This window comes from Thecamonas trahens (assembly GCF_000142905.1).
Source record: "Thecamonas trahens ATCC 50062 unplaced genomic scaffold supercont1.41, whole genome shotgun sequence".
Lineage (NCBI taxonomy): Eukaryota > Apusomonadida > Apusomonadidae > Thecamonas > Thecamonas trahens.
In genome coordinates, this window is record NW_013657639.1 from 161,255 (window position 1) to 173,029 (window position 11,775).

At 64.6% G+C, this 11,775-nt stretch overlaps 6 protein-coding genes across 6 annotated transcripts; 3 read left to right on the forward strand and 3 right to left on the reverse strand.

The window, feature by feature from the left end:
* Window positions 1-348: 348 nt before the first annotated feature.
* Window positions 349-786, forward strand: AMSG_08067 (ubiquitin/ribosomal protein S27 fusion protein; the record flags this gene model as incomplete). Its single annotated transcript, XM_013899844.1, has 1 exon — window positions 349-786. The coding sequence occupies one exon, from the start codon at window positions 349-351 to the stop codon at window positions 784-786; it is 438 nt and encodes a 145-aa protein (XP_013755298.1).
* A 178-nt stretch (window positions 787-964) lies between these two features.
* On the forward strand, window positions 965-3,451 carry AMSG_08068 (kinesin-II 95 kDa subunit; the record flags this gene model as incomplete). Its single annotated transcript, XM_013899845.1, has 2 exons — window positions 965-1,110; window positions 1,234-3,451. 2 exons carry the CDS (start codon window positions 965-967, stop codon window positions 3,449-3,451), a joined length of 2,364 nt encoding a protein of 787 aa, XP_013755299.1.
* AMSG_08069 (uncharacterized protein) lies at window positions 3,350-4,039 on the reverse strand (the record flags this gene model as incomplete). Its single annotated transcript, XM_013899846.1, has 1 exon — window positions 3,350-4,039. A coding segment is annotated over one exon (377 nt), but the record flags the coding sequence as incomplete, so codon positions are not given.
* A 2,346-nt stretch (window positions 4,040-6,385) lies between these two features.
* AMSG_08071 (uncharacterized protein) lies at window positions 6,386-7,064 on the reverse strand. The gene is made up of 2 exons (XM_013899847.1): window positions 7,040-7,064; window positions 6,386-6,944 (listed from the first exon to the last, which is right to left on the reverse strand). The coding sequence occupies exons 1-2, from the start codon at window positions 7,043-7,045 to the stop codon at window positions 6,501-6,503; spliced, it is 450 nt and encodes a 149-aa protein (XP_013755301.1). The 5' UTR covers window positions 7,046-7,064; the 3' UTR covers window positions 6,386-6,500.
* A 127-nt stretch (window positions 7,065-7,191) lies between these two features.
* AMSG_08072 (uncharacterized protein) lies at window positions 7,192-9,678 on the reverse strand. The gene is made up of 2 exons (XM_013899848.1): window positions 9,549-9,678; window positions 7,192-8,913 (listed from the first exon to the last, which is right to left on the reverse strand). The coding sequence occupies exons 1-2, from the start codon at window positions 9,659-9,661 to the stop codon at window positions 7,233-7,235; spliced, it is 1,794 nt and encodes a 597-aa protein (XP_013755302.1). The 5' UTR covers window positions 9,662-9,678; the 3' UTR covers window positions 7,192-7,232.
* A 665-nt stretch (window positions 9,679-10,343) lies between these two features.
* AMSG_08073 (uncharacterized protein) lies at window positions 10,344-11,405 on the forward strand (the record flags this gene model as incomplete). Its single annotated transcript, XM_013899849.1, has 2 exons — window positions 10,344-11,179; window positions 11,309-11,405. 2 exons carry the CDS (start codon window positions 10,344-10,346, stop codon window positions 11,403-11,405), a joined length of 933 nt encoding a protein of 310 aa, XP_013755303.1.
* Between the last annotated feature and the right edge of the window lie 370 nt (window positions 11,406-11,775).

Consider the following 11,775-nt stretch of genomic DNA (forward strand, 5'->3'; position numbering starts at 1 on the left):
CCCCCCCCCGCACACTTTGAATTTCCTCCACAAAGTGTCTGATCACCTCCTCCCCACCACACCACATCCTCCCCTCCACACACCACACCAGTACACACACACACACACACACACAGGCACACTATGTTATGCCATACCATGGCCATACCCCCTCCCATGCTCAGACTCACACCCGAATGACACGCTCCCTATCCCCCTCCCCCTCCCGTCGCTGTCTGATGTCGCCATCCCTTCCGTCCGTCAACACGCCCGCCACCCACCCACCCACCCACCGCCAACCCTACGACTCCCTCGGTCTTCCGCCCCTCATACCGCTGTGTGTGCGGGAAAAGACAGCACTCCACGAGAATGCAGATTTTTGTCAAGTTCCAGGGCAAGTCCACCGCTGTGGACGTGACTGCCGCGTCTGTTGACGAGTTCCGCGCCGATGTGGCCGCCCGCACTGGCGTCCCGGCCGCCGAGCAGGTCCTTGCCTTCAATGGCAAGCTCCTCTCGGAGCTGTCTGCTCTCGAGCACGGTGACACCATCAACATGAACCTCCGCCTCGCCGGTGGTGCCAAGAAGCGCAAGAAGAAGGTGTACACCACGCCCAAGAAGGTCAAGCACCAGAAGAAGAAGGTCAAGCTTGCCGTCCTCGCCTACTACCAGGTCGACAACAACGGCAAGATCACCCGTCTTCGTCGTGAGTGCCCCGACTGCGACGCCGGTGTCTTCATGGCCACCCACTTTGACCGCCAGTACTGCGGCAAGTGCGGCCTGACCTACGTCTTTGACCAGCAGCAGTAAAGGTCTAACCGTCTGTCGCCACCTCGCCCCCCCCCCCCCCTATACCCATGCCCGATCCCTCCACCCTTCCCTCTGCCCGCCTCTCCCCTGCCGCCCGCAACTCGTCATGTGACCCCACCCCTCCCCCCGCCACCCCGCCCTCCACCACCACCACCACCCCACACACACACACGTAAAGATGAAGACCGCGTCGTCGGACACTGCCGTCCGGGTCGTCGTCCGCATCCGCCCACTCAACCGCCGCGAGCTCAGAGACGGCGGTGCAGGCCCTGCATGGCTCCATGCCTCGCCCGAGTCGGCCACCGTCACTGCCAGCGCGCCCTCGTCCGCCGCTGCCACTCCCGCCACTCCCGCCACTCCCGCCACTCCCGCCACTCCCGCCACCGCCCGCACCGCCCGCACTGCCCGTAGCGGGCCATCGTCGACATCGTCCACTCCTAGCAACAGCCGCGTCTTTGCCTTTGACGCCGTCTTTGATGGCCGCCACCCGCCGCCGGTCGCTGATGCTGATGCCGATGCCGATGCCACCGATGCTGCTGCTACCGCCCCGCCGCCGTCGCCGGCTGCCACCGCCCAGGCCACCCTCTATAACGCTGTCGGCGCGCCGCTGGTCGATGAGGTCATGGCAGGATACAACGCCTCGGTCTTTGCGTACGGACAGACCGGCTCGGGCAAGTCGCACACAATGGTGGGCTCGCCACGCGCGCCGGGCTTCATCCCGCGGCTGTGCAAGGATCTTTTTGCTGCGACGGCGGCAGCAGGCGCGGTGGCCGACGACGACGGCGCAGAGTACGAGGCTGATGTCACGCTCTCGCTCCTCGAGCTGTACAACGAGCAGATCCGCGATCTGCTTGCCGACGAGGCCGGCAACGCCACGCCCGCCCGGCTCGCACGTACCCCGCTCCGCCTCCGTGAGCACCCGATCCACGGCACGTTTGTCGAGGGCCTGACGGCCAAGGCCGTTGGCTGCTACGCCGACGTCGCCACACTCATCGACGCCGGCCTCCGCCACCGCATCACTGCGGCCACCGGCATGAACGCCACCTCGTCGCGCTCGCACGCCGTCGTCACCCTCACCGTGGTGCAGAAGACTCGTCGTGCTGGCGACGAGCCGCCGCTCCTGCTCAAGTCGCGGGTCCATCTGGTCGACCTCGCCGGCTCAGAGCGAGTGGCCTCGACCCACGCCGCAGGTCTCCGCCTCCGCGAGGCTGGCGCCATCAACAAGTCGCTCCACATGCTCGGCCGGGTCATCACCGAGCTCTCCGACGGCGCCGCCTTTGTGCCGTACCGCGACTCGGTCCTCACTCGCCTCCTCCGCGACGCGCTCGGCGGCAACGCCAAGACCCTTATGATCGCCACGGTCTCGCCGGCGCCGGCCTCGGCCGACGAGACCCTCTCCACCCTCCGCTACGCGCAGCGTGCCAAGCGGATTGTCAACTCGGCAGTGGTCAACGAGGATCCGGCCGCAGCGCTCATCCGCGATCTCCGCGCCCGGGTGGCCCAGCTAGAGGCTGCTGTCGCCGCCGGCGGCCTTGACGCCTCAGCTCTCGACGCGCTCACTGCCGAGCGCGATGCCGCGCTTGCCGCCGCCGCCATTCGCGAGCGTGACGCCGCCGCGCTTGAGGCCCGCGTCGCCGAGCTCCAGCGCCAGGTCGATGCTGCCGAGGACGCCACCGCTGCCGCCGTCGACGCCGTCCGCGCCGCCATGGCCGACGCCCTCACCGCCGCCGAGGACCTCGCCGCCGAGAAGGAACAGATTGCGTCAGACGAGCCGCTCAAGCGCCTCAAGCTTGTCAAGCTCGTCAAGCTCGAGCGCGCCAAGGCTGCCAAGGCCGCCAAGGCCGCCAAGCGCCGCATCGAGGAGCTAGCCGCCGCCGTCGCCGCCGAGCGGGCGGCCTGCCTAGACGCCACCGCTGTCGCAGACCGCGCCGCAGACCTCGACCTCGTTGTCGAGGAGCAAGCTGCCCGTCTCGAGTGGCTCGAGCAGCGGCTGGCTGCCGAGTCTACTGCCCGCGCTACCGCCGAGGCTGCCGCCGCCGCCGCCGCCGCCGACCGCGACGCCGCCGCCGCCGCCCGTGACGCTGCCGCCGCCCGCGTGGCCGAGATGGAGAGCATCCTTGACGAGCAACGAGACCACGACCTCGGGTACTGGGTCGACACTGCGCTGGTCGGTGCCCGGACCGCGCTCCGCGCGCCAGTGCCCAGCGCTGAGCGGCTTGCGCGCGACGCACCGCCGGACATTGCGGCTGACCTGGCGGCGGCCGAAGAGACCAATGATGCCGCCGCGCTGCAAGCCGCCGGTGCCGCCGTCGTCCGCCGGCTGGAGGCTGTTGCGCTCACGCTCCGGCAGAGCGAGGTCGACGCCGCCGACGCCCGCCGCCGGAGCCAGTTCCTCGAGGACGAGCAAAAGCTCATCCGCGTCCTTGTCAACCTCAAGGCATCAATGGCGGCGCTTGCCGCGCCCACGCTCGCTGATCTGGACTCGTTTATCGTCACCGCCCGCCAGCTCCGCGGCGCCGCCAACGTCGCCGGTGACATGGAATGGCTCGCTTCGCACGCCGACCTTCTCACCGCCGACCTCGTCGCCGACCTTGTGGTCGAGAACGCTCTCCTCCTCAAGCAGCTCCACGTCGCCCTCCGCCCCGCAGGCTCGTCATCAGCTTGAGCTGTCGCTCGAGCTCGCACTCGAGCCCGACGTCGACGACAGCTCGGCGCCGGCCTCGAGCATCATGGCCATAAAGATGCGGAACTCGAGCTTGTCGATTGTTCCGTCGCTGTTGACGTCGATCACCTCCCAGAGGCCCGAGAACTCGTCGTCGGTCAGGTCTGGGATCTCGAACCGCCGGCAGACATCGGCCGACGCGGCCTTGATGTCGTCACGCGTCAGCGCGCCGGCCTTTTCTTCTTGTCATACCTGCGGAACGCCTTGTCACAGGCCTTTTCCAGCCGCGCCTGGTCGGCCAGGATCTTCCGGGCCTGAGAGCCGCGATGGATGTGGTCCGAGCTACCGGTCGAGCTCGTGCTCGAAGCCGAGGCTGAGGCTGCGTCCGATGACGTGTCTGCTTTCGACGACGCCGTCTGTGACGCTGACGACGTGCCTGTGCTCGTGCTGGTTCCCGTGCCCGTGCTCGTGCCCGTTTCTGACGTCGACGCCGACGAATACGAGTGCGAGAGCGCGATGCCGGCCTCGAGGGCGTGGCGGACGAGGACCCGGAACTCGGTCTGGTCGACAAAGCCCGAGCCGTCGGCATCAATGTCCTTAAAGTAGTCATCAAAGTCAGCGTCAGTCAGCGTGTCGATGCCAACTTGCACAAAGATAGCATCGACTGCCACACGGACCTCGTCCTTGTCCAGCTCGCCCGAGCCATCCGTATCCGCCCGCCGATACGCCTTGCGACACGCCCGATTGAACTTTTTCGGATCTGTCCGTCGACACACACACACACACACACACACATGCATGCATGTATGCACATCCATACCCGGTCCGCGTCAGTGAGTCGCCACATCTTCCTCCCAAAAAAACCCCCCCAAAACACACACATTTTCCATTTGCATGCCCCGCCACCGCCACAGCCTTCCACCCACGGTTGGTCCTCCCTCACCCGCCGACGACGGACGGCGACAGCAGCCGCAGCCACCGCAGCCGCCACAGCAAGCACAGCAAGCGTACCGTTAAGAATGGTATCCGGGTCGGTGAGCGTCACCCGCACCCGCTTGTCCTTGCCCTTGCCCTTGCCAGAACCCATGTGCTCTTCAACGAGATCGTATCGTCTGCCTGCTGCTTGGTTGCCTCGTCCGAGTGCAGTGCAGTGGCCACAGCCATCGACTGGCCACAGCCATCGACTGGTCACAGCCATCGACTGGCCACAGCCATCCACTGGTGACAGCCATCCACTGGTCACAGCCATCGACTGGCCACAGCCATCCACTGGTGACAGCCATCCACTGGTGACAGCCATCGACTGGCCACAGCCATCGACTGGCCACAGCCATCCACTGGTGACAGCCATCCACTGGTCACAGCCATCGACTGGCCACAGCCATCCACTGGTCACAGCCATCCACTGGTCACAGCCATCCACTGGTCACAGCCATCCATCCCCACCCCATCCATCCCCACCCCATCCATCCCCACCCCATCCCACAGTGAGTCCCCTTCCCCCATCCGCCCGTGGTGTCGGGGTGTGTCTCCTATGTTTTGTGATCATTCCTGTTTCTCCCGGCACAGCCGCCCCTATCTCCGGCCCTATCCCGCCCCCACCACGCCCATCGAGCGCCAACTGCACAGCCTGCACCACACATGTCACCCATCCACCCCCCCAATCATACATGCTGCCTGTCCCCATCTTCGTGCCCTGCCCTCTTCGCTGACCTGGTCTGCTGCGGCTGTGGCTGCGGCCCGCAACGGACTCGGCTCAAACGGACTCGGCTCAAACGGCGCCGGCATGGCTCTCTCGAGCGAGGGCCGACGGCTAGAGGCACACGTGTCTCTGACAGACCGGAAACGGGTGTATGGAGAGCTCGGCGACATACTTACTGGGCGTCCACTCGGTGATGCTGCAAGGGGGGCAGAGCCCGCCGGATTGGTCTCGCCGCGCCGCCAGACTGCCCCGGACGTCGACGCCTTGTTCTCCGCCCTGCTCGCCGCGCCGGCATCGCCGGGCTTGAGGGCCAAAGCCGCGCTCTCGATCCCGCTGCATCGTGCAGGGGGCTGGCTGCAGCCGCGACTGCGGACAGAGCTTCCAAGGGTGCGACTGGATGACGATCTGAGCCGGGAGATGGCCGGCGAGCGCCGGCTGCCTCGCCCGGATCCTCGCGGCGGTGCGGAGACCAGAATGCGGCGCGATCGGCCAGACGACGCTGAGGTCGAAGCAGCGGATGCGAGTGTGGGAAAGGATAGCGACACGCTTGAGCCGCTGAGGGCTGGAAATGTGGCCGCAGTTCGACCCGTTGTTTCGGATCGGGCGGCGGCGGCGCGGCAGCGGCGGCTGCAGATCAAGGCTGCGCTGGGAACGAGAGCGGCCAAGGTAATGCTTGTGCCGGCCGAGGGCGGGATCGATCGGCTGATGGCGGCTCTGCGGGCGGGCTTTGCGCGGTTTGACGTCGATTGGAAGACGGCGTTGGTGGAGTACCGCGACGGCACCGGCGACTACATCGTGCTGGACAACGACGACGACTGGGCGGTGGTTTTGGCCTCGCCGGCGCTGGCGGCCGGCGGAGATGTGCTCAATCTGTGGATCTCAGCGAATGGCGTCTCGCGCAACGCGCTGGCTGCCGAGCTAGTCAACAGCTGGGAGGAGGAGACAAGCAACGCGGCGCCGCTGACGGTGCCCGGCTCGTATCTGGCGCAGGATCCGTACGCGGCGCTCTCACGCTACTCGCTTGCCTCGCCCGGGCTCAGTCCGATCTCGTCGCGGCGGAGCTCAACCTCGTCGTCATCAACTGTGTCATCGTCCAGTGTGTCGTCGTCAATCGCGTCGTCGTCATCGGCTTCCTCCTCGCTCTCTTCATACGCCATCTCGTACATCCCGTTTGTCAGCAGCGGGCGGTGATGATGAACAAACGGAGAGAGCAGGAGAGAGAGAGAGAGAGAGTATGTGCCGATGTGTTCAATACGTGTGTGCGTGCGTGAGTGTGTGTGTGTGTGTGTGTGTGTGTAGGTGTGTGTGTGCGTGGCATGTGCACGCGCATCGGCAGAGGGGCGAGCTCGATCACTTGAGCTGGGGCTTGGCCTCATCGCTGTCGACCTCGACCTCGACGGTCGCGCCCTGGTAGACACTGACAGTGACGGTGGTACCGCTCGAGTCGTGGCCGGGGGTAAAGTGGACGACGTTGGGCGGGATGGCGACGGGGGTGAACGTTGAGGCGCCGACGGTGGGCACGTTCCAGTTAAAGTAGATCTGCGGGCCACCGGTAGCGACCGAGTAGACAAAGTTGCCGCTTGTGGCGGCGAGGAAGCCGCCATCAGTGGCAAAGGACGACTGGTAGCCCGGGGCGATGGTCTTGGCCGGCTGGAGGACCCACTTGCCGGCGGTCACGTTGAGGTGGTTGAGCGTCATGGGGTACGCCGTGTAGTTGATGATGGTTCCAGAGAGCGAGTATCCGTTGGCCAAGGTCACTGCCGTGGCTGCAAGCACGGCTGCGACGAGGAGGGTCTGCAGGGTGGGGTGGGAGTGGGCAAGGCGGTGAGGTAGGTGGGTGCGGGGAAGGGGGAAGGGGGAAGGGGGAAGGGGGAAGCGTTGCGCCGTACATGCATGGTGTGGGTGGGTGTTGGAGTGGGGTGCTGGTGCTGGTGCCAGTGGTGTGGTCGCCCAGTGGAGGATGTCATCGCGCTGTTCACGTGCGGCGGCGGCACCTTGTTCGCACATGCGACAAGGCCGGGGACGGGCAGAGAGACGGGCATTGGTGAAAATTCTTCATTGTTGGAGCAAAAGAAGCTGCGATTAGGCGTAGCCGGCAGGGGCCTTGGCGCCACCGCCCATGCCCGAGAACATGGAGCGGTGGGTGGCGACGTAGGCGGCACCGCCACCGACGACGACGACACCACCGACCGAGGCACCAGCGATGAGGGCGATCTTGCCAGCGTCGAGCGAAGGCGAGGCGCTGTTGTCGTTGCTGACCTCAATGCGGCCCTTGTGGGAGCGGTTGGAGAAGTCGTTGTTGCGGGTGGCCATGAACTCGTAGGTCGCCGGCGAGCTGTAGCGCATGAGGCCGAGGTCCTGGTAGGGGTTGGCCTCGTTCTGCTGGTCGTTGTTGAGCGAGTAGGTCGACCAGTGGATGACCATGTCGTACGCAGCGTTGTTGTTGATCGGCTGGTTGAACATGGTGATGTTCTCGGCGTACGCCGGGTAGTTGCCGGCCGACGTCTTGACCGCGCCCTCGGCGGGCTTGGCAAGCTCAACAAAGTTGGAGCGGTCCGTCTCGTCGGCGCCGTTGCCGGCACCGTCGGGCGTGGTGTTCGAGCCGGTCACCTGGCGGTGAATAAAGGTCGAGGTTGTGGCGCGCACAATGGTCGGCACGTAGTCGTACTCAACCGACGGGTAGTTCTGGACAATGTTGCCGCGCTGGCCCATGACGTTGAGGTTGATGATGCGGCCCTCGACCGGCGACGGCTTGACGATGAACGTCGACGAGCGGTCCTGGAAGGTCCGGCCCATCTGGTCCGTCGAGATCCGGAGCTTGAGGAGGATGTCGGTGCCATCGGAGCCGACGTTGACCGTCGGGTCGCCCTGCCACGCGTAGTTGTCCTCGTTGTCGTTCATGTCGGCGTACGTGTTCCAGCCGTCGTAGTCCATCGTGGTGATGTTGTACCGCATGCGGAAGACGCAGACCTGCTCGCGCGAGACGGCGGGCAGGCGCCACACGTAGCGGTTCTGCCACCCGTCGTCGCCGTTGCCGAGGTGGTTGATCCGCGACTTGATCATGGTGTCCGGGAAGCAGGCCGGCGCGGGAAGGCCCCAGGCCGGCGCCTCAACCCACTCAAACTCGGCAATAGCCTCGCACTCAGCCTGGTTGTTGATCGCCGAGCCCGAGGTGATCGGGTTGCCGGGCGTCTCCTCGCGAAGACCGGTGCAGTAGTGCTTGCCCTTGACGTTCTGCGACTCGGCGCGGTACATCGGGCAGAGCTCGTCCGAGCGCGAGGTGAAGATCGCGACATCCTTCCACGGCGACGGATGCCAGTACGGGTAGTAGTCGCGCTCCTCCGGGCACTCGTAGCCACGGCGGCGGTTGTTGGCGTTCTCGTCGTTGTTCTGGCGAGTCCGCATCGCAGTCGCATCCTCGGGGATGTTCTGGTCGGCGAGGAAGAGGCCAAGGTTGCGCTGGCGGGCCTTGCAGTCCGCCCAGTACGACGCCGACTCGTGGCGACCGTACTTGTGGTCCTTGTCCTTGTTCTCCGGGATCCGGGTCTGCTGCTGCCCGTTACGGATGCCAATGCCGCCGTTGTTGTCCTCACACATGTACTGCATGATGATCTGGCACTCGGCCGCGGCGTCGCCGCACGAGTGCTGGTTGGTCCACTCCACCTGGAGCTCGGAGCCACCGTAGTACTCCATCTGGTTCATGTTGTACCCACCCTTGTTGTTGTTCTGCGAGTCGAACAGACGGTTCGCGTCGTTGCGGTTCCTGTTCTCTCAACCAAGCACTCGCTTCCTGTGAGTCGGACTCCCTGGCCCTTGCCACTACCAAAAAAATTCACCATCAGGCCCCTCCCCCACCCCGACTGGCAATGGTGCGGCAGGTCGCCGTCATGCGCCAAGCGGGCTGGGTACAGGCGCACAACACCGGTGGCAGCCCCTAACGCCATCTCCAACACTAGCCCCCTGCTCTGCACTGCTCCCACCCTCCCTGGGCGCCCTCCGGGCCAAGGGAGCCAATGTCGCCGCAATGTGCCGCCCGCGGAATAAAGGTGGCGGGACGACAAACGACCAGCAACCGGGCGAGACGGGGGCCAAAAAAAGGGGCCGCTCCCCCACCAGCCGCAGGGGCCCATGTACCGCTATGGGGCTCCCCAGGCGGTCTGACTCCGGTCACATCACACGCAAGGCCTTGCCATGCTCCCAAAGCACCGGGCGTGCCATGCCCCTCACCAGGGGGAAGATCCTTCTCGCCGAAGAAGCCGGTTCTGGGTTGGCCCATGGGCGGGCAAACAGAACACCCAAACCGACGAAGATTCACAGAAACAGCACTGTGCACGTGCCAACCTCCCCTCCGCACCCGGCCCACTACGGCCGGGCGACTTGCGACAACCCTACACGTACCGGTTGTCCTCATCGAGGCGGTTGTTGCTACCACGCGGGTTGTGCATGTAGAGGTCCGCGGACGCGCACGCAATGGTCAGGAGCAGAAAGGCTCCCACAAGCTGAAGCTTCATTCTTGATTTTTCAAGAGGAATGCCGTCCAATTCTGCGCCAACCGCCAACGTTCCATATTCTTCAACTCGTCGCCAATGCGCAACCAATCGGGCAAGTGGTTTGTTGCCACAATATCATTGGGTTTTTGACGACGACTCTGACGGAAAAAAATGTGCCCATTTCACGCCCCTCCCTCGAGCATACTCCCTCCTGCCCTGCCCTTCCCTTCCCTTACCTTACCTTGGCCTTCACTCTGTGTCTGTTGCGTGTTTGTGTGTATGCGGAGGACTACCCGCTGCCGTTATGCTGGTGGTCGTTGACAAGTCCACGGCTTGCCCTCTCCCTCTTCTCCGCGTTGCCTGCTGCTCCCCAACTGCTGACTTGCGTGCCAAGGCGAGGCTGTGCGCAAGCCTACCGACCGGCCTGTGCTTGGCCTTGTGACATGATCGAGATCGTCATTTATGTGTTTGTGGATGGGCCAGAGCGAGCAGGAGCAGGGCGCGGCTGAGCTGGGGAAAAAAAAGCGGCCCAAATTTGCTGCAGGCATAGGTAGTGTGTGACCTCATGTGGAGCCGTGAGTCACACGGTGGTTCGGGCGGCGGGGCGACAGCGACGACGACGACGGCGTTGGCTCGTGCCGGCGGCGTTCCAAGGCCGCCTGTGGGCGTGAGCGGGTATACTTGACGAGCCGGTGGGGGGAGGATGCACAACCACCGGCAGTTGCGGTGGCATTGGGCAGTTGTGTCTGCGGTGCTTGTTGTGGTTTACAGCGTGGTGGGCGTCTTTGGTGGCCTGTGCTTCGCCAAGCAGATGAAGCAGCGCGGGCACCTGTGGCAGCGACTCTTCTACCTCTTCCTCATGCTCGGATGTGGCGGGCGTGTGGTCTACTTTGGCATTCTCGAGTATATCACCGTTGCCGATGCCCGCATACCTACCTCTCTGCTCTTTGTGGCCAACACCGTCTCGCCCTTTCTCTTCTTCTCGGCCTTTCTCATCCTCCTCTTCCTCCTCGTCGAGATCTACCACGGCGAGCTTCGCCACGCCCGGCTCTTTGTCACCCTCAACGTGATGATGTACGCTACCTACGGTGCGTGCGTCATCACCAACTGCATCATTGCTCGCAACGACGGCTACAACGAGGACCGCCGGTCGACAAAGCTGGAGAACGCCGTCATTGTCTCGTCGGCGTCCATGTATCTCATCACTGCCGCCTGCTTTGCCGTCTACGGCGCACGCCTTCGTGTCGTCATCCGCAAGCTCGCCCTCAACAAGATCCGCACCCAGCTGCTCTTCAAGATCACGTCCATCGCCACTGTGGTGACCGTCTTCTTTGTCATTCGCTCGGGCTTTGTCCTCTACGCCATGATCCACCAGCACGTCAACCTCGACTGGTGGTTCGTCGGCCTCTACTACATCATTCTCGAGGCTACCCCCATGGTCTGTATGCTCTACATTCTCCGCCGCCACTCGCTCTCCAACCCGGGCTACGAGTCGTCGTCGGGCAAGCTCATCGTCAACCAGCGCGAGAAGCACCCCGCGTACCTTTCCCTCGCGCACACTGCTGCTCCGCCGCCCACACCACCCTCACCCTACATCTCCTACGCAGCATACACCGCTCGCGATCCCCTCCTTCCCTCTTCTGGCGGCGCCCTTCCGCCCGTCTCAAGCCATGCGCCCGGCCCGTCCGTCTCCCAACCTCTGCCCGCCCGCCCGCCTGCATCATCTGCTGCCGCCCGTCTGTCCACCGGCTCGGTGGAGAAGTGAACACCACATCAGTTCTCTGGCCCGACTCCTTCCCCCCCCCCCCCCCCCGACTGCTCTTTTCTGCCTGTCCGACCACAAGCTGCGGTGCGAGCCCCACATCTTGTTCGTGACCAGCCAGCTCCAGCCAGCCACTCTGCCCCCAGCCGCACCCACTGCCTGTATGAGCATTCGTCTCTTGGGACCCTTTGACTTGCAATACCTTTGACTTGCAACATGGTGGTGCATGGTGGAGCAGTGCTTCTCCTCATCACTCTGGTCGTCTCCCTCTGCCATGGCTATCCCACTGGTGCCGGCAACTGCTACACTCCCGGCTCGAGTCCGCACGGTACGGGTGGAGCAGGTGCGGGGGGAAGGGGGGGGGGGGGGGACT